The sequence below is a fragment of the Ascidia mentula genome, chromosome 6 (assembly GCF_947561715.1).
Source record: "Ascidia mentula chromosome 6, kaAscMent1.1, whole genome shotgun sequence".
NCBI lineage: Eukaryota > Metazoa > Chordata > Ascidiacea > Phlebobranchia > Ascidiidae > Ascidia > Ascidia mentula.
The window spans coordinates 16,684,330-16,707,337 of NC_138571.1; the positions used below are offsets into that span (position 1 = coordinate 16,684,330).

Consider the following 23,008-nt stretch of genomic DNA (forward strand, 5'->3'; position numbering starts at 1 on the left):
TGTAATTTTACTTTTCCACTTGCAACTAAAAATGGTTCGAAGTGAATTGTTGGTTTCTTACTAATGTTTATTCGCATTTTTGTATCAAGTACATACTGTGCTAGTACAGGAGAAAAACCATGTAATTTTAAATGTGGGTCCAAAGTAATATTATTTTAGTTGGTGTTCAGCCCGAGGTTACAAATAAAAGTAAACTGATGTATTTGTTTCCATATAGTATTACACATTTACCAGCTGTTAGTCCTTATTTTGCCACTGCAATCTTTCTATTCAGTGTACATGGTAAATGGCAATGCATAATTTGATTTTAGCAAGTGGTACGTGGAGTTTGTACTACATGTAAAAATGGAAACTCTGGCATTGTATCTTATACAAACTAACAAACACTCACAAAAATATGGCAATAATAGCAAAACACCTCAGATGTTCGTTATTGTTTTCACATAATGCGCAAGTCATATATGGGACAACAATGCTATTTTCTAGTATTTGTTAAAAAAAGATTTTATGTTGTAATGGAAATTTGACTGGGCTGTCGGAGATGTAGTCAAGTTCTGATAATGTCGTCAGTGGGAGAATTGGGAAGTTGAGCTTGCTCGATAACTTCCTGTGTTAAAAAACGTTCCAGGAAACTGTGGTGGGCAATTTATTGTGGCGCCGAGCCGTTTTAACCGTCGTAAGCCCATATGAAATTTTCTGGCATCCCCATTTCTCCTGTGTGATGTCATAAAGGAATTTTGTCGATTGCAGATTTTTTTGCTCCTTAGTTGATGTTTGAGTACTGATGTTCTCCCCGAAAGCTGCGCCTGAAAACAATGCGCACGGCAGTGGCTTCAAACCATTTGTAGAATCAGGTAAAAACCCCGAGTGTGGCTTTACATCAGTGAGCGACCAATTTAATTTCGGTCTGAAGTAGTCTCTTCCCTTTTGGATGATTTTACTCAGCCGTGCCCAAATGTCCACCTGCGCAAATACTTTCTCCGTGTCACTGTTTACCGGTTTTGCTTAATTTGACAGATTCAATAAGGCCTGAGCACGCATTCTGGTGGCTTTGCAAATAGCATTGGAAAGTTTTAATTAACCTTAAGCACGTATATTGCAGGTTGGGATCCCTCCGCCAATTCAAGGAGTAGTGCATTCACTTCTTCCACTGTGAGTTGTTTGTGGTTATTTTCATGTATTTGAAAACTGTAATCTCTGAATTGTACCAGTTGGTGACATGGTGTTAATTAGTTAGCAACTAAACTTGTTAGCAATTCTTTGAGTTTGCCTTTAAACACTGCAACAAAAGTTAACGCCTTTTGGGTGACTAGTTTGACATTTGACCACCATAAAATACGTTTATGGGTAAATGTCTTACCTAGCTTGACCATTTCTGTTTATGTGTCATTTTCATGTATCATACTGTCTCTTATTTGTCCATTTTTAGGGTATTTTAGTGAGAAATATATGACAACAATGTTACAATATCTGGGACACGTCCAGATTCATATTTTTATACACTTGTATATTTTTAGTCTTATCCCAACCCTGTTAGCAATGTGTCTGCAAGGAGTCCGAACGTAGTTGTTGGTCAGCCTGGAGGCCCCTGTGGTAAGCAGTCATAAACTAAAGAGCTATGATTCTCTGTAATTCAAACTATAACTTCTAACAAACCTGAATGTGTATAAATATATCAGGGGGTGGTGTTCAATTTCTCAGAGGTTGTTTAAAATATATATCATGCCATCTGTGCATTTTGCATTGACTTAATTTGCAGCTCGAGTAACCAATAATTACCCTCCCACCTTGTCCACACCGGCCATTGTGTGCCATTGTTTGCTCTTGGAAGGCCAGTTTCCCCTATTGACAGCGGTAGCGGCGATTACGAATGTTTGATTAGCTCTAATGCACCGTGGCCCACGCTTCCAGCGTAATACGAGTAGCGCCCCTAATTGGCGTGAAGAATTAACTTCCAGTGACTACAAACTACAACAGGGGGGCGTTCGTATTCAGCTGCCTCGCCCGACAAAGCTGTCCACTCGAGAAAGGTGCGAAGCGCACATAATATCGCACCGCCTGCCATTGTATTAGGTTTCGGCCCGTCGAGCCATTTAATGCCCCCCGGCCAATTTGCACCGATCGCCGAGGCGCGCAAGACGCGGGCCCTTTGATTGTCCGCTCATTAGACACTTGTAAACTGGCGGGATTTAACGCTTTCTCGGGCCCGACTAGGTAATCACCGGAAATCGCGATGAACCCGTTTTTTTGACATTCTGATCCGGCGGAACGGTCGAATCCGGTAAATTCAACTTCTGTGCGCTCACAGAGGATTTTCGACCGTTTATCTGAGATACCGAACTGTTTTGGAAAGCGGTCTACCTCCCAAGGGAGCTAGCGCAATCTTAACTTTGCTACAATTGCACCTGTCAGCACGAGCACAGCGAAAAGGGCAGCTTATTTGCTCTCGACGAGGTTAAACCATTTCGAAAGCAGCCTGTGCGTTCGTGTGGAATGTTGGATATTACCAGTTCGCATCATCAACAATACTACTTTCTATGTGACAGGTAAACCAGCGTCGAGTTCAGGACTTTATTCATACCAGTCATCAGAATCGCCGGTAAGTGACATTTATTTGTTCTTCATTGTACTTGACAATGGTTCAATCGAACCGAAGACGAGCGTTTTCAGTTAGGGCAGAGAGAAACGTGGTCTGTGCCCTGTGAAATCTATGGAAGAAAGCCTCGCCGATGCTATTGTCGTCCTTTATGACGTCGCGCTCGTCATTCGCGCAATACCGGAAACCGCGGTCTCTAGAAAATGACCACCTTTCGCAAGCCGTGGAAACTTACTTGCTTAAACGCAGTCTTGCCTCTTAACAAGGCTTTGTTGCGCTGGTTTTCACAGTGAAAGCTCTGCCGATATTCCCGAAGGAGTCAATCATTTTTTAGCCGGCGCGTTCGACTCTCGAGCCTGTAGTCACGCGCCGCTCGCTTGCGGGTTTTGCTTAAATAAGTGGCGAAAAAAGTTGCCGAGCTGCGCGCTTGGTGGGTTTTTGGGTACAGCGAAAATCCCTTGCTAGTAGGGCAAACAGCCCTTATCGTTCGACTGCAGCCGCGTCATAGAGATTCCGCAAAGAAAAAAACCCGCACGTCGAGCGCTCGCTGGGCAGATGGCGTCGCGGCGGGAGATGGAAAGAGACTTACAACCCTTTCTATTACGCTCAAGTGAACATCCATAATAAGACGAGCACCGTCCGTTGTTCGCTTGTTTTCTCTCTGTTAGTCCACGTCTCGTCCGCCGCCGTCGTCTCCTAGTAAAAAGGCTTTTTACAACACCTTGGATGAAGAAAAAACGCCCGCTGTCGATCCAGGGGTGCATGGTGTTGCGTTTTTTTTTCTGAACGAAACGGCGAGTGTTGCTTCGTAGTCGTTCACCGCTTGAGCGCTCGACTGCATAAACTGTTTCCGCCGCCGAGTGCTAGACTGTGAACGCGTGTACGGCTTACGACCGCTCAATAACTGTGGCCGATTTTTTAACAGGCCATGTTGAACGTACAACGCCCCAGCAGTTCGTCACCAAACAGCAGCAACAACAACAATAACCCGTTTTCGGCCAAGAGACGACAGCATGAGTTGCCAACATGTATGTTGTGTTTAAATTTTGCCTTTTGTATGGGACACCAATGTCGATCAATGAAATGCTAACCTTGTGTCTATTTTAGCTGGAAAACGCTTCGCCCCTTCTTCCCAAATGAGAGAAGGTGACTTCCGAGGTTATGGCAATTACTCATCACCTGCAGGTGTGTCATGTTTCTGCATGGCTGTTTATGGCAGACCATGGTGGTTTCAGGATGTTTGGGTCAATGGGCTTCAGCAATGTTTAAAAACTAGTAAAGCCCTAGTTCACTTTATTGTCAGACAAAACTATAGTACAAATTACCTGTGCACATTTTGTCTTTGGGATCTGTACTAATTATCTTTGAACGAACATGTATCAACTCATAACTCCTTTGTCATATGTTTTAGGTAATCCTGAATGGCCATACCAAAACCCTGACCGACAATCGACCTACGGTCCGGCATCCGTTGAAGCAATGGTAAATTTTGTAACCAGAAACTGTTTTATTTCAATTAATTTGTTGTTCTGGCACAAATAAACGGTACTTTTTGCCTGCTATGCAACTACTCATCAGGGTAAGTATTTGTTTAATTGTGCCAGAAGAACAGATTAATGAAACTACAATATGCCTGACAGCAATGACAACACTGAAACGGTTTTGTTTTCATCATGTTCCCTATTTGAATTGTAGCATCACCGTGTAGTATGTTTAAAAACATGATACTTTTAGGGTTATCCACCATCAGTTCACGCACAGAGCAACCATCACTCTGCCTACCCATATCCTAACGCAACCACGCCATATTCTTTACCCAACAATGAGTCAACGCAAGATCAGTATGCAGCTGCTAGTGTAAGTTTTTATTTGTTTATTCTTGAAAGTGCATGTTTTTGTATATGTGCACGGCAAAGGGCAAAACACTTTGTGTTAGAATCGCAAGGGTTTGAGTCGATAGTGTGACTTGTTTTTCCAAATATACACAACCAAAGTCATGTAACAGCCTGCAATATTGTCGAATAGTGACCATGGTGTTTTGAACGTTGACATTATTACAAGAGCAGTTTTGGTAGTTCTGTGGTCAGTAACTTGATATATATGTTTAGATGCAAAAGGCAACGGTAATGAATAATTGATGAACCCTTTACTATAAAATACGTGTTGTACTGTGGCAGGAAAATTTTGTTTACCTCTGGGCAGCGATCAGTTTTAATTTGTAAACTGTCGAATCTACATCAATAACACAGTGTTATTGAACAACTGACTAATTTATAACTAAAACCTGTTGTTGTAGTATCAGTCAGCTCATGCGCGGGGCTCTGGTCAAGGAGGTATATCACAATCATCTTTATCAACGTGGGATGGTACGCTACCTCCGGTAAGTGCAATAAGTTGTTCATAATACTTTTTTAACAGTTTGTAATTATCAGGAGCAACTGATAATTGTAAGTCCAAAAAGTATTTGTTTGGTGTGTTTCTGAAGTTAATTTATTATTATTGTCATTTAGCTGCATTGACAATGGTTGAATTGCTGAACATTTTAGGTTTAAAAACTTTAACTTGTTGTTGGAAAAACAAATCATCCTCACTGTTCTAATAATTGCATGTTTAGTGCAGCAAGTTTTCGATATGGATTTGCATAGTTGGTTTAAATGAGCACTATCTGCCAATTTGTTGTTAAAAATAAATAAAAAAAAAGACCCTAGCCATGAACAACGAACATGTTTCATAATATCTTACTGCAAATTGCAAGGTAGTACTTGCAGGCTTGGCAGCCCAGGCATTGCAGCCTATCCGCCACTTTTTCCTGACAAGTCGGAGCAAGATTTGAAAAATCAAGCTCCCGGTGAAGTTTGAACTCGCGCCCCTGCACAGTGGGGCGATCCTGCCAATTATGCCATTGCATGAAATATTACTACGTAGAACTTGCAGTAGTCACATTTTCTACTATATGATATTTTATTGCTATTAATACTGGATAGTTTCGTGAACACTCATACTAGATCTATTGTTGCTTGAAATTTTTATTGCACAGCAACTGTTGCAGAGCTTGGACGAGGTTATGAACGTTATTGAAGGTGGTGGCCCGCAAATGCAAAACTACGCAAATCAACAGGATTGGAACGCAGCCTCTGAAAGTGATCAGTTGTATTCTGGTGGAAGCCACCAGCAGGTGGTAAGTAATTGCTTGTCTTTTATGCCTGTTAACATTTCTTAATGTTGTTGAAGAAAAAGTGGCTGCTCCGGGTTTTTAAATGTTACTAGAACAACTTTGTGTCCACGCTTCTAGTTGTAGAAAACATGCTTCTCTTCAGTAAGATGCTTAATAAAAAGCGAAACATGTTTTTTTTAAAACTAGAAGTGTGGACACAACGTTGTTCTGGTAAAATTGAAATTGAAGGTTAACTTGTGTCACGTGAAAGAAGTGTTGCTGGTGGATTTCATGAAGTAAGAACAGTTTATGGTACTCTTGAGGCCACTGGACTATTGCTGTAGAATGAAATATCATGTAATATAAATCTAATGCAATATTCTCATTATGATTTGGTGATTACGATTTTGTGCCATGTTTCATCTAAGGAGGGGTTATACTCTTTTTTGTCAGTGAGGATGACATATATAGTTTTTACAGCAACAATTCGTTAGTAACTAATAAAACTTTTTATATTCAGTTAATATATTCATTTGTACTCAATCACCTTAAATATTATCAGCTAACTTCCATCTAATTCCCTGTCAGAGCTTGTTTATATGCAGAAATCATACAAAAAGTTATGGCATCAAATGTCCTTTTTTTTTCCTTATAGCCTGTACTGATAATGTTCTGCTTTAGCATATTAGCAATACAACATCACATATATGTACAGTTAGCATGCTTTGTTTTGGTGGAAAAAATTGTGAGGACTAATACTCGCGTTGGAGGGCCATACATGACCTTCTAGTGTTTGTGTTTCGACCACTCAAGCTTTCTTACATCAACTCAGATATGTTTTATGACGATCAGTCGGAGGTTTGAAGCAGTAACCTCTGTCAGCATTTTTAATGTGTAAAAAAATGTTGTTTAGTGTTGTAGAAGGTGGTTAATTCACACTGAACATTGTTACAATTTAGGCATATTAGAATATGTTGTCTTTATAGTTTCGGAAATTTCTGCAAGGATAGCTTTTATTTTTTTAATCATGGTGAAATTTAGATGGTTGAGAACAAGCTTTGAACAGAGTATGTGTGTGTTCTGGGTTGAAAGGTTGATTGTGTTGGATATTAGTATTCAAGTCTGCGATGTCAAACCTAAATCTGGGTCCCAATTTAATGTTGCTTTTTAGGGCCACACAGTAAATATGCTTTCAATCAAATCAGTTATTTTTTTGTTCTTGAAAGACTATTGTTGCTGCACTATGTAAATGCTTTCTTTATTAACTATGATGTCATAATCGTACTATGACATAACAAATGCCTTTATTCAGCGATGGTTTACAAACACACTTTTCTATTTGACTAATTTTCCATGTTGTAAAAGGGACTTGAATTTACTTTTTTTCGTAATCAGTGTCGCTTTTTCAAGTAATTGTGTATCAATGTTATTTGCTCATGTTAACACATTTCTGATGGGGCTTTGAGTTCAAGCTTTGTCACCATTTTTGGACTACACTAAAATTTCACAAAAACAACAAGATATTTATTGTGTTTTAGGTTAGTCCAACCAATTCCAGCTTGGGTTCAGTGAGTAGTGGACAGATGTCTTTGAACACTTTGCAGACCACTAACATTACTTCTGCCAATTCTGACCAATATCCACATTCATCTCAAAGTAAGTGCACTTTTCCAATAGGTAATTTTTTCAACAAGACGATTGAACCAACAAAAAGTCTGTTAAAGCGTATTTTCTGTGAATCAGCTGTATTTGTCAGGGTTGTTAAGTATTTAAATTTATGTCATGGATTGTGATGTTTCCTCAAAATATGGAGCTGCTGCAGTGTACACTAAAAATTGGTTAACAATCACCTTTCTTGTGGAAACCCACTCAGGCACCAACGGAGAAGAGCACAGCACGGGGTCAACTGTCAAAAAAGAAAAAGACGGAGATGCAAAATCAAAGGCAATGGGCTCTTCAAGTGGCAGTTCTAGGCTCACTAAAAAGGTGGGTGTTGTTGCATCATTAGCCACAAGAGGGTATTTTTATGCTCTGACAGCCAGGCAATTGAACTAATTGGACTGCATGTTTTTTTTATTGATTTTTTGCCTTTTTGTGTGAACAGAGTCGCAGTGATGGCGGAAGCACAAAACAAGCATCTGTTTTGGATGAAGAAGATGATAAAGCCGGTACCAGGAAGCGAAGGTTGCTAATTGACTGTTACCGGCACCTGCCGACTGTATTTTTGTATTATATTTACACTGGAAAACCATGATTACAAATTATTTTTAGCGAAGTGGAAAAAAATAGCATGGCTGATTCAAAAATTGTCACAATATGGCTGTTTTTGCCTTTTTAATATATGACAGTTTTTTAAATATTCCAATTAGGTTCGCAAAGCTTTCATGTACCAAAAACACCAACAAAACAATAAAGATATTTCACAATTATGTCATGCAGCTAACCAAAAATACTCACGAAGAGTGATTGACGATCAGCTTCAGTGTTGTCTTTGATTTTAAATTTCACATAAATATAAATTTTGCCTTAATGGCATTGTCAGTCTCTGTGCTAAACAGAATCAAAACAAAGAAAATCAAAAACAAAGACTCTATGTGAGGAGTTTAGATACCTGGAAAGATAGGACAGAACTGCTGGAACCACCAAACAATAATATGCCAATTCCTGTTGTCTAAATAGCATTTTTCTTTTATGCAGTATTAGCAGCGTTGGTAAGGAAGATGAAGATCTCCCAGCGGAAGAGCGTGAAAAACGTGAAAAGGAACGGCGCATGGCCAATAATGCGCGTGAACGACTGCGAGTTCGTGACATCAACGAAGCATTTAAAGAACTTGGCCACATGGTCCAGATCCACATGAATCACGACAAGCCACAAACCAAGCTCACCATTCTCCACCATGCAGTACAAGTGATTCTGGCTCTGGAACATGAAGTCAGAGGTAGATTTGTGTGCTGATTTTGCATTGAAGGGTTTTCCATATTGTAGATCTTAGTGCAGTTCAAAATGAGTAAGTATTTTTGCTGCATAACTGCGATAATTGCTTCATTTCAGTTGGCAATGACTGCTTGTTTCATTACGAATTTAAAACCACATTATTTTCAATACTTTTCGAAACCTGGAAAACGTATTTCACCTTGATATTTTAACTAGTTGAAAAGTAACATTTGTCTGTGATGCATTGTTAGTACAAGTCATATTGTTGGCTTCATGCTTACACGTTATTATATTTAACAGAACGAAATCTAAACCCGAAAGCTGCGTGTATCAAGCGCAGAGAGGAGGAAAAACCAGCTTCAAACATGCAAATGCCAACTACACCAGAGGGTGGTCACATGGTAAGTATCCATCTGAACTCAAGACATGTTTAGTTGTAGAAAAAATGGCAAGGGATGAAAGTTAGCATTGCATGGTAGTTGTATCAGAGTGGCAATTTAGTTTGAAAATCCCGCTTGTATTTCTATATTGACAGATAGACCTAACATATCAGGCATTTCAGGCCAGCACTCTTAATGTTGCAGAAGATTGATAATCGCATTTAAATGGATAAGCAGATTGTACACATCAGTAAGTGCAAATTAAATATAAAGGGATCTAATAAGGATATAATTTCCGTTAAAATTTGCGATTCAGTTTTTGTTTCATTACATTTTCGTATTTTATATAGTTTTAATGACAAGACAGTTCAGAAAAGTCGCTTTGATTGACACTGGAAGCTGTAAGCACAAACTGGGTCATCATTTGGTTTCAAGAAAACTTTTCCTTGTCAGCCAATTAGGTTCGTTTACTTCAAGATCTTGCAAGTTGTTTTTCAGTTTTCCAATCAGGTAGTTTTTTATGCAGAGTGAGGATTTATCAACAAAGATGTATTTTTCTCGTTTTGTGTTTGTATAATTTTTATTTACCTTAAGTTTGATTCTACAAAGAGTTTCCAAAAAGTGTTTGCATTAAGAATTACTCAGCATACAGTTTAGTAGCACTGGATAAAACTGTCATTTTTTAAGGCAAAGTATTCAAACAGTTTTAAAACTGATGCTGGAAATGTCAGTGCCTTAACATGAAACTATGGCAATAAACGATGTAGAAGCCATGGTTTGTGGAGATAACTAGAGTAATAAGATTGCAGTGATGACCACATGAATATGTTGAAATGGAGGAATACCAGAGTGCTTTCATTTAGACTTATATCTGGGGAATTAGTTTGGAACATCCCTACCAATTTAACATTACCTAAGTAGCACCGTAATTACAGCAGTTAGCCTTAGACTCAAAACTCCAGCACCACACCACACCACAAGCTGAAGCAGTGTTTATCGATGCCGATTCTTTACTGTTATAGTTTAAAATAAACTGTTGTTTTTCAGCCAAGCAAACGGCCGCGAAGTGTTAGTAACATGGGAGGGTCCAACAGTGGGAGTTCGTATTCAAACCCCCACAGCAGTTATCACCAGCAGCAACCCCCGACCCCCTTGTCTATGGATCACCCGTCCACTCCATACCAGCAAGCAGTTAAACCTTACCACTCACATCCAGGTACAGCTTGAGTCTGTCGACTTTCTTTCATAGGACAATCATTTCTTATAATAAAACAATGTAATGTCAGACCTCGTCAATCCATACCCCAAAAAACTGGAATGCCAACAATCTGACACTATAAATTTTGTTTTATGCATTTCATTTCTACAATTTCATTGATAGGAAATTTTAAAATAAGTTGTGGGATCATCCATAGTCACACCAAGCTGCACTGATGATACCTTATTGGTTAAAACAGTGGCCATCTGTATGCAGCACACAAAATTGACCATTTTTGTCATGTCGCAGGTGACGTAATGACGCAAGAAGCCAGCATGAGTTACCACAGCCAGCAGAGGCAAAACTACATGAACCAAGAGATGCTCAACTCAATGCAGGGTCATGTAATGGACAACTCGGCCTTTTCGGGGCCCGGTGCCAGCATGGGAAATAACATGCACCCTTAAAAAGTCCATCGACCACGCCTTCCCTCAACCCACAAGAAGTGATCCCATATTATGACTTAAACTCTGAAGCGGAAAAAGTAAAAGAAGCAAAACGGAACCCATAGTTCAATTCCGGGCTGGTACGAGTTCATTGCCGCCACGCGGGGGCGCCCTTTTTGTACCAAACTCTTGCTTATCCCTTTTGTTTTCTCTTTTTTTCTCGCTATCCTTTCTCCCCACTCCAGTGGCCTTGCGTGATCAAAAACTTGAACGTATCGTTTCTGATCGGTTGGGCTCTTTACGTTTTGCGCGTTTTTTTCGTAGTATTTCTGTTCTGAAACATCCCGCTGTTTTTCTACATAGCTGTATACATGCATTGCCTGGTGCTAACAGCGTTGTTGAGGCCGTCGCGGTCCACCCCTTATATATCAAATTGATCGTTCGAAACACGTTTTGTATGAGTTTTTATTAAGCAAGTATTTTTCTACCCTCCCGTTACGGTCTTCTCTATTGCAATTGACGCCTTATAGTTCTTATTATTCTTACCATCGATGATAGTACTTTTTTATATACTTAAATCAGTCAATTCGCTGTTTCTTTCCCATCGTTGCCGATTTGTTGCGATTTCTTTAGACTCAGTATATGTACAAAGCATAAAAGCATCACTTTTCCCTTTCGCTGACAGCGCCCAACTCCGTTTGTTGTGCCGTATTCCAAATAGCGCGTTGCTGTGTGCCAAAATCGAAACGTTTTCCTGACAAGAAGTAGCAACGCGCTCGTCCTAAGATCAAGTATTCTCTCTTTTCTCCTTTTTGTATTCCCAAGCTGGCGTTTCCATACCACAAGTGACAGCGTACACTGCCCACTCCTGTACTTAGTGTCCATAACGCTTGGATGATGGTGCCCCGCGCTCATCCGTTCCCAGGCCTGGCCCTTTTTGCTGACCAGGCCCTTGGCGGTTTCTTACCTCATGGGCGACCAAGTACGCCCTAATCCCGCCCGTTTTGGCGACAAAGAAATGCCCACGCGCGCCCCAGGGGGGTCGTGTGATTTTTGTGTACAGCATCGATATGGATTTGCCAAGAAGCATGGTGGGGAGTTCCCCGTGCGGGGATTCCCTCGAACTTGACGAAGTATGCCCTCCATTTGCATGTTTTTTCATCTTTACCGCTTGTGTGAATTTCTTCAAATTTGCGATCGGGCCCCGCTGCACACGATACAAAGTTACTGGCGCCGACGACGCATTCGTTACTCGTTTGAAATCCGTCAAATTTTGTTTTATCCTAAGAAACAGCTATAAATTACCGCAAGTTACTTAAGTACAAAATCACAACATTCGGTGACTTATTTTCCGAATATTTTCACCCCGTTACCTACTCATATAACTTCTTTTCTACCTTGTATGTTGAAAAAAGCCCTTGTTACTGGGTGATATGTAATGAACTGCCACGTGGTGGAAGCAGAGTATCCTCGCATATTTTGCCGGGTGCGCTTTGTGTCGACGAAGCTGTTGCGCGGTTCTTGTCAAACGCTTCTCTTTCACTTTTTGTATTACGTGTTTTTAGTCCCTCGCATTACAACGTTATTCGACCCGCTATGTGTTGTTGTCTTTTATACGTTTTAAGGATTTTGGGTAAATTTACAGCACCATGATATGGATATCTGTGTTGAAAGGTTTATTTAGCTTGCCAGCTAGCTTTTGAAATGAAAAGTGCTACTATTCGGCTTTGCAAGGAATACAGAGAAAGATAGAAGCGCATATTGATTTAGTTTATAGTTTGTGTCGTATGAGCACATTGATTCTTTGTTTACATTGATAATAGTGCACTACGAAACCCCCTGAACCTAAGCTCAGCGGATTTCCTTCAGACATACTGGGTAAATCAAACCAAAACATATTTTCTATTTGTTTTCGAAACAATACCCACCGGTATGTCTTAGCTTCGACTATTTACACTTATTATCGCTACAAACAAATCGCCAATGTTCCCAAGAAAACGTTTAGCAAGAATTTTGTTGTGTTATTAAGTTGGTTATGTGCGAAAAAATAACAACTTCACTTGTAAAATGTACATAAAAATGCCCAACCAGTACGAAATACGTAGCCGGTTCCGTTAAAGTATGCGGTTGGAATTTTGAGCTGATGCAATTTTCTGCCACACGTGACAAGTTGTACGTAAAAGCGTTATTTACTTAAAACTTTCACGTCAAGCAGCGATTTGATGTCGGTAACTTACCACAGGTGCATTTAAAAAGTATGTGCTGTGACTAAAGTTATGTATGTTTTTTTTTCACGAACTGTAGAATCCAATCGATTAGGAATTATACAGCAAAAAAACTAAATTGCGTTTTGATACATCCGTAGACTATATATTGTATCTGTTTGTTTCTTTTCATATACAAATATGGCGACGGAAGGTACAGAAAAGACACCCGTGGGTGATGGTAGGTAGAATATACAGTTACTGTGCGTGCAAATAGGCTATAGTGGTTTGTATAGTTTTGGAGATAGCTTTTCTGTGCAGCAAAAACCTGCATTTCAAGCAATTGTAAATAATTCCATTTGCATGTAAAATATATATAAAAACTGTTATCTTGTCATGTTTAATTGTTGCATTATTAACACAGCACCCATTATCACTATTTGCTTTTGTAGATCAACTTGATGAACTTGATCTCTCCATGGTAAAAAAGAAAAAGAAGAAGAAAAAGACAACATATGATGTTGATGGACAACTGTCTTCCGCTAAAGACACTGAACCATCAGGTAAATCTCTTTAGCTGGTTGTGGTCGTAGATTTTTTACAGAAACTTATGCTAATTGCACAGTGTGTTTTTGCAGAAAATGTGGATGGTGAAGCTGTGAACAACAAGACCATTGATGTAAGTTGTTGCAGATGTTGCGTGTGTTTTAACGTAGCTGTGTGATTTAATGATGTATATCAAAACTACATTTTCTATCTACATTTACTCTTTGTGGATAATCTTTTTTGTTATATCAATAGTTGCATTTTGTACATTTGTTCTTGGCTTTGGTTTTTGATCCAGCTATGATACAATTCATGCTGTGGTATGAACCAAACTGAAAGTAGATGTTAATGGTTCGGCATTGGTGAACAACTCAGTATATATATATATATTGTTCTACTGTTGCAGACCTAAATTACACACTGACAGACCGACAATTTTTCATCAGGTTGTTGCAGATGACCTAGAAGAGTTAGATCTTGGGTTGAAAAAGAAAAAGAAGAAAGTGAAAATTGTCCTTGACGATGATGCCGCAATTGACAAAGTATGTTGGTCAAGTTTTATAAATAAAAGTTTAGAAATTTGTTTTAATGTGGTATTTAATCACAAAATCAGAAAAAAAGTGATCACAAATTTTATGAAATTTGAGAAAAAATACTTTAACTTCCCAGAATGAAGCAGATGAAATTGATGAACTCCAGCTCGGCAAGAAGAAGAAGAAGAAAAAAGCTGTAGTCGATGTTGATAATAACATTGCGGTCGGAGCGGAAGAAGGCCAGGCAGAAGCCACTTCCTGGCTCGGTGTGGACCGTGATTATACATACGAAGAGGTGGAATAGAACCAATACCTTATCTTGTATATTTACATCTGTAAATTGTGTTTCTTTATTTTCTGCAGCTGCTTACTCGAGTGTTTGATATCATGCGCCAAAAAAATCCTGAAATGGTCGCTGGAGAGAAGAAACGATTCATCATGAAGCCTCCACAATGTGCAAGAGTCGGAACCAAGAAAACATCCTTTGTAAATTTTACAGAAATTTGTCAAACGTAAGTAGAGTTACTGCTGAAGGAATGCCCATCTTAAATCAAAACGTTGATAGTCAACAATACCGGGAAAGCAGTTCCCAACTTTTCAATGCATGCAACCCTAAAGAAAACTTTTTTTCACCAGTAATAAATTTTCCGTACTTATAAATGGACCAAATAACTCTCATAAAAAAGCTTGTTAATGCTTACTTACCATGTCTATGGACAAATCCCCAACCTTCATAGAAATAATAAACGCTGTTTTTTTAACATTTGCTATTGGTCAGTGTCATTTAACTAATATTATGATTTGATGTATTTCTACCATTTTAAAACATACTGACATATACATTTTATTTTTTAGGCTTCACCGACAGCCGAAGCATATTCTTGCATTTATTCTTGCTGAGTTGGGTACAAGGTGTGTTTCAAATTAGTTTGTGATTGGTTATAATTCTTTGTACAATGATGTAAACCTCCAACATGTTTTCAGTGGATCTGTCGATGGTAACAATCAACTGATTATTAAGGGAAGGTTCCAACAGAAACAACTTGAAAGTGTTTTAAGAAGATACATAAGTATGGAATTGTGTGTTTCTAGTGCTGTACCAACCCCTACAGCCTACAATATGATTTTGTACTTTATGAGATCCCAGTATGCGTTTGCCAATGTTTTCTTCTTAACCTTGATTTTAACCTTGTGTTCTCATTTTTTTGTGCTGCTATATGTGTTTGCGTAAACACAATAATTATAACTCACGACCTTTTTTTCAAATGTACTGATTAAATAGGATTTTTATACCAACTTTTAATTAATATTTTAAGTCACAATTTTAAGCTAACATTCCACATATAGGTTGCAACAGTAATCGACTAAACATGTTTGCCCTTCCCCACAAACACTATTTATTTTGCAGAGGAATACGTCACTTGTCATACGTGTCGTTCTCCCGACACCATCCTCGAACGAGATGTCCGTCTTCATTTCCTCCGCTGCCGTGTATGTCAATCCCGATGCTCCGTTGCCACAATCAAGTCTGGCTTCCAGGCCGTCACGGGCAAACGGGCCCGAATTCGCGCTAAAGCTCTTTCCTGACTTCTTTCGTTTTTACTCACAACATTCACAAATATGCCGCCTAATCTTTCTCAAATATTGATTGCTTGCAAAGTTTCTATGTGCGTTTTTCCCATGCCGTCGGGTGGGTGCCGTTTGAGATAACAGGAATTCGGGTACAGAACTTCGGATACTGAAACGATGGAACACGACGTGCTTTCCAAAGTGAAGTTAAGGACTGGTAAAATTAAATTTGGTATTCAGTGGGTTTTTGTGGTTATGGATCAAGGGATTTGCGCAAATAAAAGAATAAGAACCACTTTCTGTGTAGTGCTGTTGTATCTAGTGGGTGCATGTAGGTTATTCCATTGGAGCAGAAGACCTGAATCGAAATTTATGACAAAAAAAGCAATGATTTTGTTACCGTAACGCCCAAGCGGCTTGCGTGCAAGCTGTTTGCTGCCAGCAATAATCAATGAGAGTTAAAACAAGCAACGAGATGTTGACAAGGAGAATTTGTGTTGAGGTCCGATCGACCACTTCCAAGCTATTTCGCCAGAGTGAATCAAATATTTTTTGAAGCTCTCATTACCGTATTGTGGTGTCAGCATGGGAAACTCCTTTGTTATCGCAGACTATTTTTAGGTACGACGCCGTCAAACCCTTCGGCGATGACGTTACGAATTTCGCGTGATGTTACCTAAGTCTGTGACTTCTGCTTTATAATCATTCTTAACACTTCTCGCAATAAACGGCAGCATGTCTGTTAGAAACGATAGAAGTTGTAAATTTAAATAATTTAATACTGAAGATATCAAAAAGAAAAACATTTTTGCCGACGGTTGTTACTCAACCGTTGTGAATACAGTGTTACGTCAAATTGACTTGCTGTTAGGCGAGGTTTTGTCTGCGATAAAGAAAAAAACTGTGGCATTGGGTCGTCAATTTAAACTGTGTTTTCCTTTATTAGTAGTAAAATCAAGTTTTTATTACGTTGGATAGAAGTTTTGTGTTGTTATGCAAGCTGATTCGAATCCATAATTCGTTTAACAACTACATTAGATTAGTCGTTTGTGACGTGACAAATAGGCATTTTTATTTCGTTGTCACCTGACCAAAGACCGGTCTTCACTTAGCCTTCATATATGTTGTTTTTCTCTTAACATTTTTTTTTTTTTTTTCTTCTTTTGTTTATCTAATAAGTTACAGTGGAATCAGCGCCACACTACATTATAGTCACTTAAGCCGTGAAACGTAACCGTTTTTAATACTTTTTGTCTGTTTTAACTAATAAGAAGTTGTCTTGGTATAGTGCCTTTGTTGAAAATCTTGGCTTTGATTTATGTAGTTAAAAAAAGACATACTAATGTAAGGAGAAAATCATTTCAAGCTAAACGAATCTTGTGGTTTTGAAAATTTTTAAAGGACCATTATTATAGGTTTTTCATTTTTGATTTCATTTTTTTTTTTGTAATGCTAGTTTTGCTTAGAGTCATTATAGCATGTTTGCATTGTTAAGAGGTCAACTGTTGTTCTGGTCAAACAATGGCTCAAAGAGGGCACTTATTAAAGTTATATATTCTCAAATTAATTTGTTTCAGGTTGTGCATATATATTTGTAATTTATAACATTGTTCAATTTTGTATTTTAAAAAGTCCGCATTTCTTAAAGTCATGGGCAACAGAGATGACGAGTATGATTACCTTTTCAAAGGTTAGAGAAACAGCTTACTTTTTTGGAAAAGCTAAATGTATATATATGTACAACTTTCAAAATTAAACCTGTATTAAATAATTGTTAAAATACAGGTTGCTGTTGAACTAAATCTTTTTTTTTTACTTTTAGTTGTACTGATCGGCGATTCGGGAGTGGGAAAAAGTAATTTGCTGTCAAGGTTTACGAGAAACGAGTTTAATTTGGAAAGCAAAAGCACCATTGGAGTTGAATTTGCGACAAGAAGTATACAAGTCGATGCCAAAACTATTAAAGCGCAGATTTGGGACACGGCTGGCCAGGAACGTTACAGGGCAATCACATCGGCGTAAGTGTTTCTTCTATGAATGCAGTTAATGTTTGTTGTGAAAGTAAAGTAAGAAACACCAATCTTTATTCTTTCTGTATAGTGATGTATATACAGTTGAGTGTTTATTTTACAATGAAAAAATATAAAGTATTTTTGTCATTTGTCCAGGTTTTGCTTAAGTGTGTTAAAAGCTATTATTGTTTGGATTGTTAACTATTAAATGTGTTGACTTACTGTTTTAACAAAAGTAACTTATTAATAGTGATGCACCGAAACAGCTATTTTTATATTCGGCCGAAACCGAATATTCGGCCGAAACCGAATATTCGGCCGAATAAACCGAAACTAATTTTGGTATCCATCTCTTTAAACGCAATAAATTTAAACAAAACATATGCTGGATTAGATCTTATCCTGTCATATAGCCTTTTTTGGCGCTTAAAGAATAACCTCGTCTTCTATACCAACTGCCTAAAGTTGATTTTTATCATTTCTGTGAAAGTCAACAAATGAAACGAACACATTCGTACAGTTTAAACAATGATTAACCTTTTCTAAACTTTGCGTATCAGCGTTAGATGCAGTAAAAAAGTTTCGGTTTCTGCCGAATTTTGCTGAAATATTCGGCCGAAACCGAATAATTATAAAAACCTTAGTTTCGGCCGAATAAATTCGGCAAACCGAACTTTCGGTGCATCTCTACTTATTAATATCATGTCTGAAAACTACCAATTGTTCAAGGTGTGTTTAAAAGTTTTGATTTGTTTTTCATAAAACTTTTTGATGCTGAAGTCAGTGAAGACATTTTTCGTATTTCACTTTTAAGCAACTCAAGATGTTCTGGAGTCGTAACCTCCATCTAGCAGGACTTTTACTAAAAAAATATACATAAGAAAAAGAAAAAAATAGTTTGTTAGTCTCAGTTCCATATTACAGATATATTTCAGTTAAACACATTATGATGACATGATTTTTGAATTGAATTAAGCAGTGGAGTCTACATAATGGTAACTGGACTGCACAGCCCACCCAACACAAATAACTATTATTACTCCATAAGCAACAACCCAAATACTTGTAGAACAATGTCATATAGTAGGTGGGTAAGCAGCACTGCCTTTAAGGTGTGTGTGAAATACCGCGACCCCTACACACCCTTTTCCTTACAATGGAAGTTAAGTATGAAGACGTTCATCCCTATAGTTTTTGACCTGGCAAAGTCCTTCCTTGTTGGGTTGTAGAATCTCGCCATACACCGCGTTACAAAAGTTTATGTCAACAACAATATACTGTAAATACAATGCATGGCTGGTGAAGAGGGCAGTGTAGTTGGTAAAACAACAAGATGGATGTGATGACATCATTACAATCTGTGTGTGTTGTCTTTGTTTAATTAGTGTTGAGAACAAAAAAATATGTGCTTAAATGACATGTTGGCCATATGCAGAAAGGTAATTTTTGTGATTTTAAACTGGATGGTAAACTTAATTATAGTTCAAACTAAGACAGGTTTTTATACAAGAGTGTTGACACTTATGTGTTTTATGGTTGTCTGTTGTCACCATGGAATATACTCCCTTCAAGACTTGTGTCAAAAACATGTGCTGTGCAGAATATGTAGGTCCTTCTGTGCAATTCCATGCATCTTTGTTGTGAATACAAAGGAAATAGTTGGAATTGTTAATTAATGTTAGTTTAACTTTTATTAATTGTTTGTTTCCTGTAAGTCGTATCCAATATACAAGTAGTGGTAAAGTGTCATTCTATGGCTATTTAAAATAAAAGCATTTTGATTCGAAGATTGGTGCTGGCTGAATAGATGTTATTATTTATTCTTTATTCATTTGTTCAAGCTGTCTGTACTTCATGCAAACAGTGCATAACAATAAGTTCTTCTTGCAGTTATTATCGTGGTGCAGTTGGCGCATTATTGGTATACGATATTGCCAAGCACTTGACCTACGAAAATGTTGAACGCTGGCTGAAGGAATTAAGGGACCACGCTGATAACAACATTGTTATCATGTTGGTTGGAAACAAAAGTGACTTGAGACATTTACGGGCAGTTCCCACTGACGAAGCTAAAGCATTTTCAGGTAAAGTATATGTAAAATATGCAGTTAATAATTTTTTTGCACTCTGTTATTAAATCAGATGAATTGTGAAAATGTGCATTTGATAAAGTATGTACAATGGATATCTTTAGTATATGGAAGTGGAACCTATTAGCACAACATTGTTTTATAAGTTCTCTGTAGACCTGATAGTAGCTCATGTCACGTAGAGGAAAATGTAACAATCGATCATCTATTGTGTTGTCACAAACATAAAATATTCTACATCCCTATAAATTTCTATGTAAATGCAATTGACTTCCTCCCACATCAGCAGTGCAAGTTTACATCCATACTCTGACTTTGGCAGCAACCTGTATTATATTTCATTTGTTGCAAAATGTCATAAATTTCCAACAAAATTTTATCAGAAAAGAGGGTTCAATTGTTGCAAAATGTTGAGTATATACAACTATAGGGTTTCAATTCTGCAAGTACAACTATAGTGTATATATGTAACTATGCTATAGAATTAGTTGCAAGCGGGTTAATGTGATGGTTTCGTTTTTGTCTTTGACTCTAAAGTGGATAATTAAAATGCACACATCCGATAGAATGATTTCATGGAAAAGGATATGTGTCACTCCAATTTATTGGGTAGATTTAGTGTGTGCTTTTTGCTGTTTTGATATGTTTAATTTATTAAATACTATTTGCAGAAAAGAATGGGCTCTTCTTTATTGAAACTTCTGCCCTTGATTCAACGAATGTTGAAGTTGCGTTCCAAAACATTCTTACAGGTGCGTTGAGAAAAACAAATATGCTGTTTTCATTGACATTTCCAACACTTTTTGGTAGTGCTTCCCTTGGGCAAAAATCATATCAATCTCCATGCCTGAAGTACAAACAATATTTCAATTATGAAGTATAAAAATACTAATTATTTCTATCTATTGAGTAAAAAACTATGTTTTCTTCAACATGGGGTAACTTGTTTTTTTTTGATAATGTTGAACATGGTCATTTTGCTTTGTGCATACATATGAGGTAATGGTGGCACCTATTTCCACAATTTGTCAATGCACAATACCTGTTAATAATTGACCAGTACATAGGTTGTAAAGATTTGAGGGCAGAATGTCAGTTTTTCGTGTACATTTCCGTGATCAAACAACTCCCTGGAAATAACAGATCTCCAGTTATATATTAAAAAAACCTCTATTTGTTTGTACTATTGTATGTGGTTTAGGCCTGCTGGAAATATATTTGTTTGCCATGTAAACATGTGTGTTGAGGTTTATATTCTTGAAACCAAATAAGTTATGGACATCCTTTCAGTTGAACTATGTTCTTTAATTTTAAAAGAACTGTGGGTTTTCATTTTACCACTGTTTCTTGTGTTTTATCTTCAAACTATGGTTTGTTTGTTAATTATTGTTGTCAAATATTTCGCTTTCATTTGTTTTGGAATTTTTTTTTCTAAATTCATAATGTTTTTTGGCCATACTCAATATGGGTCTCTGTATGGTCTAATGGTGGAGAATCATGCTTAACTTTAGTTCGAGCTTTTGATACCGTAAAAATCAATATGCATAATAAGCACTTTCAACACTCTCTGTGATTCGACCAATTGAGCATATTGACAGAAACAACATTCAATTCTTTACAGAAATCTACCGTATTGTGTCTCAAAAGCAAGTAAACGATTCGCCCAATGAAGACCCACAGGTGAACAGCCAGCCAGTGGATATTATCATGCCTTCGACAACTGAAAACGTCAAGCAGCAAGGGTGCTGTAAAAATCTTTAGCGACTTTGCGTAACTGGCTTTGGTGCTTGCGAAACTTCGTCAGAAGTGAATGCGGGCACTACCAGCCCATCTCTGGTTGATAACCATTTACCATAGTAATTGCAAATTTGTTACATTTTACCGGTTTGTCGAAACTGTGCTTCTATCTAATAGGCCACCCTTTTACACTACTCTTTTGGTTATATCATAATGTAAGTGTGTGCATGTTGCACCTACCTGCAAGTGAAGAGTTAGCCACTATCAAGACAAGTTTGGTTTAATACTGCAAGGCATGTGGTATACTAGCACTTTCATTCGTTCCATATACTTTGCCATTTATTATTACCAACACCAACAACTTGAGTGTCACCTATAGATTCAAACTTTTTGTGATATTCCATTGATGCCCGATTATTACTTCACAATGACGTTCTAATTGAACTGAAAATTGACAAAAATCTGCTGAGAAGAGCATCTCCTTGGCCATTGTTGTTTGTGATTTAGGTAGTGTACTATTTTGAAACTTGTAAATTAAACTAGCACTGATTTAACTAAAATATGCCCCGTTTTTCTAGTAAACCAAGCTAATGCCTTATTTTGTACTGATTTTGGTGTGATTCTGTTTGAAGTAGCTAATGATATATTATAGTAGAGCGTGAATTTTGGTGATAAACCACGTGACCAACTGTATGGCATATGGATAAAGGCTCGCGTAAGGCAGAGCCCGATTCCCGCTGCATTTTCCTTTCAAATGCGTGCCCTGTGTGTACATATATATCGAGTTCATTTTCTTCTTTCACGAAAATTGATAAATGATTTTTTTGCTCTATACAGTCTTGTATATTTATGGCAATATAACTGCATATCTTGTGTGTATCGACGTCTTCGGTCTAGCTTTTGCTAATCATAAATAGACTACTTTCGATTCATTGTGACCAAGCGATATCCGTTTATGAAATTGGAGCCAAACAAATATACCAACAACATATATGTTAACGAACTTATCAAGCGTGGTGCTAATAGCAGGGTTGCCATTTGACAGGATTATTGGTCCTGGCAAGTTTTGTGGTTAATTCTACATCAGGAAGAAATAGGAAACAGTGCCTGAATGTCTGGGATTTAAATAATACCGACTGTTTATCAATAATTACTGATGGGACATTAAGGTCGAGCGACCTGAAAATCTAGTGCCTTAAAAATTCAGTATATTTCATTTGTTGCAAAATGTCATAAATTTCCAACAAAATTTTATCAGAAAAGAGGGTTCAATTGTTGCAAAATGTTGAGTATATACAACTATAGGGTTTCAATTCTGCAAGTACAACTATAGTGTATATATGTAACTATGCTATAGAATTAGTTGCAAGCGGGTTAATGTGATGGTTTCGTTTTTGTCTTTGACTCTAAAGTGGATAATTAAAATGCACACATCCGATAGAATGATTTCATGGAAAAGGATATGTGTCACTCCAATTTATTGGGTAGATTTAGTGTGTGTCCTTGCCATTTGACAGGATTATTGGTCCTGGCAAGTTTTGTGGTTAATTCTACATCAGGAAGAAATAGGAAACAGTGCCTGAATGTCTGGGATTTAAATAATACCGA

At 37.7% G+C, this 23,008-nt stretch overlaps 3 protein-coding genes across 5 annotated transcripts; all 3 read left to right on the plus strand.

Annotated features, from left to right (window-relative positions):
* The first annotated feature begins 731 nt into the window (after positions 1 to 731).
* LOC145905719 (uncharacterized) lies at positions 732 to 12,304 on the plus strand. Of its 3 annotated transcripts, none has more exons than XM_082992990.1 (17): positions 732 to 854; positions 1,103 to 1,152; positions 1,518 to 1,593; positions 2,547 to 2,599; positions 3,522 to 3,624; positions 3,704 to 3,790; positions 4,008 to 4,078; positions 4,331 to 4,453; positions 4,893 to 4,976; positions 5,646 to 5,774; positions 7,289 to 7,412; positions 7,624 to 7,736; positions 7,855 to 7,934; positions 8,448 to 8,689; positions 8,986 to 9,086; positions 10,113 to 10,281; positions 10,573 to 12,304. In XM_082992990.1, the coding sequence occupies exons 1-17, from the start codon at positions 785 to 787 to the stop codon at positions 10,728 to 10,730; spliced, it is 1,833 nt and encodes a 610-aa protein (XP_082849116.1). In that variant the 5' UTR covers positions 732 to 784; the 3' UTR covers positions 10,731 to 12,304. The 3 variants fall into 3 exon arrangements, with proteins under 3 accessions (XP_082849116.1, XP_082849114.1, XP_082849115.1); XM_082992988.1 differs by having other exon boundaries at positions 3,704 to 3,781; positions 5,634 to 5,774; positions 7,289 to 7,406; XM_082992989.1 differs by having other exon boundaries at positions 3,704 to 3,781; positions 7,289 to 7,406.
* Positions 12,305 to 13,017: 713 nt separating this feature from the next.
* Positions 13,018 to 15,859, plus strand: LOC145905963 (eukaryotic translation initiation factor 2 subunit 2-like). The gene is made up of 9 exons (XM_082993300.1): positions 13,018 to 13,154; positions 13,366 to 13,476; positions 13,552 to 13,592; positions 13,906 to 14,001; positions 14,129 to 14,287; positions 14,356 to 14,504; positions 14,848 to 14,904; positions 14,977 to 15,062; positions 15,401 to 15,859. Exons 1-9 carry the CDS (start codon positions 13,115 to 13,117, stop codon positions 15,577 to 15,579), a joined length of 918 nt encoding a protein of 305 aa, XP_082849426.1. The 5' UTR covers positions 13,018 to 13,114; the 3' UTR covers positions 15,580 to 15,859.
* A 1,277-nt stretch (positions 15,860 to 17,136) lies between these two features.
* On the plus strand, positions 17,137 to 22,403 carry LOC145906784 (ras-related protein Rab-11A-like). The gene is made up of 5 exons (XM_082994233.1): positions 17,137 to 17,251; positions 17,384 to 17,579; positions 19,464 to 19,657; positions 20,335 to 20,415; positions 21,285 to 22,403. The coding sequence occupies exons 1-5, from the start codon at positions 17,212 to 17,214 to the stop codon at positions 21,422 to 21,424; spliced, it is 651 nt and encodes a 216-aa protein (XP_082850359.1). The 5' UTR covers positions 17,137 to 17,211; the 3' UTR covers positions 21,425 to 22,403.
* Positions 22,404 to 23,008: the final 605 nt, after the last annotated feature.

Coding starts and splice junctions, on each gene's coding strand:
- LOC145906784 (XM_082994233.1), top strand. CDS start 17,212: ATGGGCAACAGAGATGACGAGTATGATTACCTTTTCAAAG. Junction 19,658..20,334: donor CGAAGCTAAAGCATTTTCAG/GTAAAGTATATG, acceptor TACTATTTGCAG/AAAAGAATGGGCTCTTCTTT. Junction 20,416..21,284: donor GTTCCAAAACATTCTTACAG/GTGCGTTGAGAA, acceptor AATTCTTTACAG/AAATCTACCGTATTGTGTCT.
- LOC145905719 (XM_082992990.1), top strand. CDS start 785: ATGTTCTCCCCGAAAGCTGCGCCTGAAAACAATGCGCACGGCAGTGGC. Junction 3,791..4,007: donor ATCACCTGCAGGTGTGTCAT/GTTTCTGCATGG, acceptor CATATGTTTTAG/GTAATCCTGAATGGCCATAC. Junction 8,690..8,985: donor TCTGGAACATGAAGTCAGAG/GTAGATTTGTGT, acceptor TATATTTAACAG/AACGAAATCTAAACCCGAAA.
- LOC145905963 (XM_082993300.1), top strand. CDS start 13,115: ATGGCGACGGAAGGTACAGAAAAGACACCCGTGGGTGATG. Junction 14,905..14,976: donor CTTGCTGAGTTGGGTACAAG/GTGTGTTTCAAA, acceptor ACATGTTTTCAG/TGGATCTGTCGATGGTAACA. Junction 15,063..15,400: donor TGTTTTAAGAAGATACATAA/GTATGGAATTGT, acceptor TTTATTTTGCAG/AGGAATACGTCACTTGTCAT.